Here is a 7,255-nt window from a genome sequence, read left to right as displayed (position 1 = left end):
AGAGAGCGAAGGCAAGGCTGACTCCTGTATGACCTGCTGCTCTAGGGTGCACAGGGTGGAGGGAACCACAAGGGCTGCTGGCCAAGCTACACTGCGTCCACTCCTTTGTGTGGAAAAATTGAGATAGAAAAAAATAACAGTCTGTCTTAGCCTGCTGCAGTCATTTCTTCTCTCAGTCCTCGGTGTTATCAAAACAAACAGTTTTCGCCTTGTCTTCTTAACTTACAAGCTTACACGAGCTGGGACATTGATTGCCTTTGAGGGCGGTGTTCATGAAATAACTGTTAAATGAAGACAGTTGTTTTAAGCAGGATAATATAATAAAAAAGTAATGTACAGTATGTAAGTGATTCGTACCAGCAGTACTTTTCCATGTATTACGCACTTGATCAGATTTATATTACCTTGGTAACACTGGTAAAAAAGAAAGCAGGCAGCCAGGTTGGCTGTTGTAGCAGCAGTGCTTTGACCTAGCAGATGATGCACTAGTGTCTGCCCTGCCCTGACTGTGGCTACTTCTCAATGTCAAAACTAGCGGAGATCACCAAAGAGTATCCAATCACTGGGAATTTTCACGTCCTAGCAAGGCTAGAACACTGGGCATTGAGATAGAGACTGTGTTTCTGTGTCTAGAACAGTGTTTCTCAAACCTTTCCTACCATTCCCTCCTTCAGAGGAAGGGTATCTGTCTGCGCCCCCCCTCAAGCAAAATGGTTACGAAAATACAAATGAATAGGCCTTAGTAAAGTTTATCAAAGCCTATTATACACGTATATACCGTAGCCTACCTATGATGTTCTCTAAATATTAGTGAATAAATGAATGAATATATTGTGAATGTAAAGTGAATGTGTTGACTTAATGGCAAAGCAGAATGACTTCACGCTCCAATATCTCCACGCCCCCCTAGGGGGGCTTCTGCCCCACTTTGAGAAACACTGGTCTAGAAGCTCCTCACGGCCCAGCCCTGGCTCTGGTGGCTGGGCACTGGACTGCTGTGCGGGCGACCCACCTGGGTTCAATTCCCGGCCGGGGTCATTTGCACATCCTTCCCCCATCTCTCTCTCCCAGCCATTCCTGTCTTCTCTCCACTGTCCTATCGAATAAAGGGCCGTACACACACATCACTGCTATTTGCTAGCTTCTCGCTTGCTCGCCTACTCGCCTCTCTTTCATGGAACGTTCGCTGAAAGTTCCCGCGGCTTTAACTGCCAATGAACAGGCGAGAAGTACCGAACTCTGCCTTCCAATTGGTTACTCGCTTACTCGCCTCGCTCGAAGATAAAATATTTTCAATCCGCCCACATCGCATCGCTTGTACAGTACTCGCCTACCCACCAGCGAGACTCGCTGGAACACATTGACATTCTATTGGCTTCATTCGCTGAGCGAGTAACTAGTAGCGACGTGTGTGTATGGCCCTTAAGGAAGGCACAAAAGCCCAAAAATAATCTTACAGGGGTCGTTTATTCAAAAAAAGGTTGAGAACCACTGGTCTGAATTGTGGACTCTACTAAACTAAGTCTGTGTGCGTGTGTATGTGTGTATGCGTGTGTGCTAGGCGCGGCAGTGCGGAATGGCGTTGGCAGGCGGAGCGTGCGGAGATGGCCAGTCGCTGGACCTGGCTGCAGTTGCGGGTGGCAGAGCTGGAGCTGCACATCCAGCAGGTGGGAGACCTGAGAAAGCGCCTCCTACAGGACAAGGTGAAGTAATGCACACACACACACACACATACACACACACACACACACACACACACACACACACACACACACACACACACACACACACACACACACACACACACACACACACACACACACACACACACACACACACACACGTATATGCAAACATGTTCAATCGCACACACACACACACACACAGACACGTACTGTATATGCAAACATGTTCAATCGCACGCACACAAACACACACACACACACACATACACACACACACACACACACACACACACACACACACACACACACGTCCTCATCTCTAAGGTAACGCACGTTTGCTTTCAGCAGGTGCACACATGCTCTTGTGTCTGTCTTATCTTAACCCAATAATTGCAGTTTGTTTGGAATGTCACAGTAGGCACAGCTGTCACACGTGATGGGCCAGATTTATACAGAGCCTCCTCCTCACATCATCACAAGGCCTATAGGTTGAACAGTCCCAGCCATATTACTTTCAACCCTCTCTCGGATATATAATAATCGTAGGTACAATTTAGGTGTCATCTTAGGGGCATTTTTTTTTAAACTCTCTTTGTCTTTGTTCATGTCTGTGCTTTTGATAAAAAGCGGTACCCGTCCCGCCCACACATGCAGCTGGGGCTGTCTGCTGTTTCTAGCTGTGCGTATGACGGCTACTAGGTCTGTAACGGTATTGTGTCAAACCGAGAAATCACGATACACAGAGTCATGATCCTCTATCGCGATGCCAGGAGGCAATACACGTGTCGTGATACGCCCTTTTTGTTACCTTTCAGTACCGAAAACTAGGACTGGGCGGTTAATCGAGTTTTACGGTTTCTCGAGAAGTTTTATGAAATCGATTAGTATTTTGACATATCGAATATCTCGAGTTTAGACTGTAAATGCGTAAGATTTCGCCACTCTGATTTCCCTTCTGTGCTGTGGAGCGGTCCGCCCCGCCTCCTCCTTGCGTGTGTTTCCCCCCAACAGAGCTGGCTCTCCCCTCCCCCTGCTCCTCCTCCTCCTCCCCCTCCCCTTGCGTGTAGCGGCGTGTGTTTGTGTTGATAAACTCTTTCAACATGGCGGCGCCCACAGAAGAAGCCGAAACAGCAGAATTTGTTCCAAAGAAAAGGACGAATGGCTCAATAATATGGCGTTATTTCGGATTTAGAGCTTCTGATGAGGAGCATCTCTATAAGAGGCTTTGTGCGTTGGTCCGTCCGTGACGCTTTCAGACATCTTTGTCCCATACAACCAGAGTGGGGTAAACCGGCTGTGCTAATACAGCCTTGATGCGTTTCCCAATCATTGGAAACCGCTTCGAAATGATAATAAACAACTAAAATATGATTTAAGTGTTTCTAGAAAGTTACCGCTGTTTTTATAAGTGCATACAGTGACACTAATAAGCGTTTATTACTGCCGTTTTCTCTGTTTATCACCGCTGCATACTGATGAGGCACCCCTCGCTTCACAAATAGTGCCGTCTAGGAACAAAGACCGGTTTATTTTCGTTCCGCCTGGAAGCGGTCCGGAGCAACGGGCCTGACTCCTGTCTGACTCTAGCCTGGGAACTCCCATACTGCCTTTAGTTCTACACAATCGTTTGTGATTTGGTCTGGTGTTAACCAGGCAAGTCTGACTCTAGTCGAGCCTTTGATCTCACATGGTTTAAGCATTTTGATGCTTTGTTATATTTTTTATTTTTGTTCATATTATCTTCCTTAAAATAACAAACAGAACAAAAAATGACATTATAATTTCAACATTGAACATCTTTTGGCTAGATAGCCACCGAGCTTTTTTAAAAAAAAGGTTTTTTTTTTTCCCTTGCATAGATATCGAGATATATATCGTATATCGAGATATAGCAGACACTAATCGAGATTATTGTTTTTCTCAATATCGCCCAGCCCTACCGAAAACAAGCACTTGATATGATGTGATTGTGCTTCAGACCATCATCATTATTGTTTTGAAACTAATATTATTAGCAGCCTCTTGTAACCTACTATTCTACCTATAAAGTCATAGATAGATTTAGACTCATAGATTTAAAAAATCGTGGGGTGTATCGAACTGTATGTCAAAGATCATGAAATGAACCGGATCGCTAGTTGAGTGTATCCCAGCCATATTACTTTCAACCTTCTCTCAGATATACTGTAACCACAATTAAAATTTACTATAGGTGTATGGGTATTTTTTTTTAACACTCTTTGTCTTTGTTCACGTCTGTGATTTTGATAAAAGGCCCTGTCCCGCCCACACGTGCAGCTGGGGCTGTCTGCTGTGTCTAGCTGTGCGTATGACGGCTACTTTGTGTTCCCACGCAGGCCTCTGCCGCTATTACCAGCCCCTGCCGTGGGTCGATCCCTTCTACTCTGCTCCCCCACCTCTCCTCGCCTCGCCTCGCCTCGCCTCTCCTCTCCTGCTCCTCTCCTCTCTCCCCCTCTCCTCTTTTCTCCCCTCCTCGCCTCTCCTCTCCTGCTCCTCTCCTCTCCTCTCTTCCCCTCTCCTCTTTTCTCCCCTCTCCACTCTTCACTCTCCCCCTCCTCTCCTCTCCTCTCCTCTCCACTCCACTCCTCCCCTCCAAGCTCCACTCCTCCCTTCCATGTCACGGGCAGCTGTTGCACGCTACAAATCCTGATTTAATTTTGCGGCGCTAATCCCATTGTGGCTGGTCAGTTGTTAACCTGACAGGCCTTGTCATCACGGCCACTTGGCTGTAGAGAGCAGAGGGCATTCAGGGTATTCGTTACAGTCCCTGTAGGTGTAGTATGTGGCTAGGTGCCTTGCTCAAGGGAACCTCAGCCATGGAGTGTGGTAGGATGGGATTCGAACCTGCAACCATCTAATCTAAAGCCCATCTCCTTAACCATTAGGCCAGGCCTGCCCTGTGCTAGATTAGATTAGATAATATTCAACGTCATTGTTATTACACATATAAAAATACAGAGTGACACAGTGCAGTGCAGTAATTCCGTACACATGCCTTTGTATGGGTGTGCTTGACAATGTGTGTGTGTGTTTGTGTGTGTGTTTGTCTGTGTGTGCGCATGTGTGTGTGCCTGTGCGTGCATGACTTTTAGGGTGGGGTGGTGCTGGCCGACTGTCAGCCCAAAACGGACACCCAGATCCAGCAGACCCTGCTGACGGAGATGGCCGGCCTGTCCTGCTTCACCACCAGCCACGGCACTACGTTGGAGATGAACAGCGGCCCCGACCTGGAGACAGAGCCCTGCAGCCCCACGCGCCTCCTGCGCAACATCGAGAGACAGGTGAGGCGAGGGTGGCCAGAGGAGAGGACATTACAGGACATTTAGCTGGAGCATCTCTCCTATGTGACTTTTATTTAGGGTGGGAGAAATAAGTGGTTAGCAACATTGACAAACAGGAGAGCGATTGGGGAGTAGGGCTTTGGTGCTATGTTCAAGGGAACAACAGCCATGAATAGGGATGCACCGATACCGATACTGGTATCGGTATCGGCTCCCGATACTGTTTGTTATACTCGTACTCGTACTCGTCAAGCACTTGCCGATACCAGCTATGAGTACTACTATTACTCAAAACAATGCAAAATCTTGTCATGTTCTGTGGACTTGAAATCAGCATGGAAAAAAGTGCCACCTCATACATTTACTAACATTTAAACCTACATGGAAATGGACAATAAAAATATCACAGGTGGAAAAAAACAAGGCCATGCATTTATTTTCATTGTATATTGGTGGTAAAAGGTATCGGTATCGGTACTCGGTATCGGCAAGTACACACATTAATGTACTCGTTCTTGTATCGGTTTTCAAAAAAGTGGTATCCGTGCATCCCTAGCCATGAATGGAGGTGTAATGGCCCGTGTGCATCAGGCGCTACCTACGCGACCCAGGTAGCTGGGATGGTTGAAGAAATTTCGCCATGAATTTGTTTTATTCGCTCTGGACGCTGCACTGACATGTTTGATTCAGCTAATCACATAACGGCTTGACAGCCTGGGACATTCCTCGATATGAACGTTCCAATTGGTTTTCGCCGAACCGCGTCATAGCGAATTCGCTTAAGATTAGCTTGAGTTTAATCATCAAAATTCGCCCTGGTCGCTCAAGAAGCTTCGCTCCTGGCGAATTCGCTCTGGTAGCTTTATTCGCCTTCCCTCCATAGAGAAACAATGACTTCCGCCGCGCAGGTCGCTTAGTTTGCCTTCGATGTACACGGGGCTTAAGGGATATGTAAGGTTGGTATCCCTAATCTAACTCCCTGAACCATTAGGCCATGGGTGCCCGACCATTAGGCCACAGCCATGGGACGCTGCAGGGTTTCACACGACAAAACGTGTGAAATATATTCGCCTCAAAATTGTGCTGAAAACATGAAAGTCTGAGAAGCTTTTGGCACATGGGAGAAGTTCCTTACAACACTTCTCTTCTTTGATCTTTGAAAAGAGACCTCAGCGAGAGCACACACACTCCTGTGCTGTGGAGCATGAACACAGAAGAAAGAAACAAGTAAGAGGCTGTCTGAAGTGAAGTCCACAGCACGTTACGAAAGTTAGAGAAACATGAAAGAAACAACTGGCAGAACAACTCTGCAACAGTCTGCTGATTCCTCCCGACACTAGAGCGAAAAAACATGTCAAAAAAGTCTGCTGATTTATGTTTTGGGTAGCACCCCATAACTCACTACCTTACCTTTATTAGCTTTGTTTTTCATTTGTCATGTGTGTTGTTTTTTCTTGGCAGCGGCTAATTAATTGAAGTGGGCAAGGGGAAGCTAGCAAGGACTTCCTTTTGGCCAATTAATCAGCCCCTGCTGCCACTTAAATACCCTGGCAGAGGATATTCTAATCAGGTCAAGTGGCGCCTTAAGCCCCTGCTTGTTTTTTGGGGCAGGTGGAGAGGAGTGGTGAGGGGGGGCGATGGAGGGGGGGGCGGATGGTTCTTCTGCTCCACCTGGGCTTCTTTCCCTAAGGGGCCAGTCATCAGGTTGTCTGGAAGTGTTGAAAAGAAAAGGCACGCTCAATTCCCAAAATGAGAAGAACAAAACTATTTTGGGTTTATGTCAAAAAACGAACAAGTCAAATTGAACTGAAGTAACGCTCTTAGCTTATTCTCGATAAACCATACCCAACCATACCCCATCAAAAACAGGTTTTAGCCTGAGCCATCACCAGTTTCTCTGGGTGTCTGGACAAGCCAACATGAGTGGTGTTGTTTGTTGTCAAGGTAGCTGCCTTAACTGTAAAGTGCTGGTGATGTGTGCGGTTGTCAGGATGTCTGGCCCACTGATACTGTAAGCCTGATAGACATGAAGGGCCTCGACCAGGCAGGCAAGCAGGCAGGCAGCTTAGGCTATATATTGCATTATTATATAATTATTAGAGATGCACCGGATCCAAGATCCGGTTCCGGATCCGGCAGGATAATAGGGTTTTTCACAGGATCCGGATCCGGTTCCAGGATCCGGTAGCCGAGGCTTTTCAGTCAAAATAGTTTGAGCCAACGTGATAAAAGGGCCCACGTGTGTGAGTAGGCTATGTGTTTCAACCC

At 46.9% G+C, this 7,255-nt stretch overlaps 1 protein-coding gene across 1 annotated transcript in view; it reads left to right on the top strand.

The window, feature by feature from the left end:
* kansl1l (KAT8 regulatory NSL complex subunit 1-like) overlaps window positions 1–7,255 on the top strand; it is a 61,497-nt gene that overhangs the window by 13,182 nt on the left and 41,060 nt on the right. The window contains exons 3-4 of the mRNA XM_063213446.1: window positions 1,562–1,703; window positions 4,799–4,987. Coding sequence (XP_063069516.1) covers window positions 1,562–1,703; window positions 4,799–4,987 — 331 coding nt within the window. The remainder of the gene's footprint in view (window positions 1–1,561; window positions 1,704–4,798; window positions 4,988–7,255) is intronic.

Source organism: Engraulis encrasicolus, chromosome 13 (genome assembly GCF_034702125.1).
Source record: "Engraulis encrasicolus isolate BLACKSEA-1 chromosome 13, IST_EnEncr_1.0, whole genome shotgun sequence".
NCBI classification, from domain to species: Eukaryota; Metazoa; Chordata; class Actinopteri; order Clupeiformes; family Engraulidae; genus Engraulis; species Engraulis encrasicolus.
The sequence above is the reverse complement of the archived record's forward strand: the minus strand, read 5'-3'. Positions and strand labels throughout refer to the sequence as shown.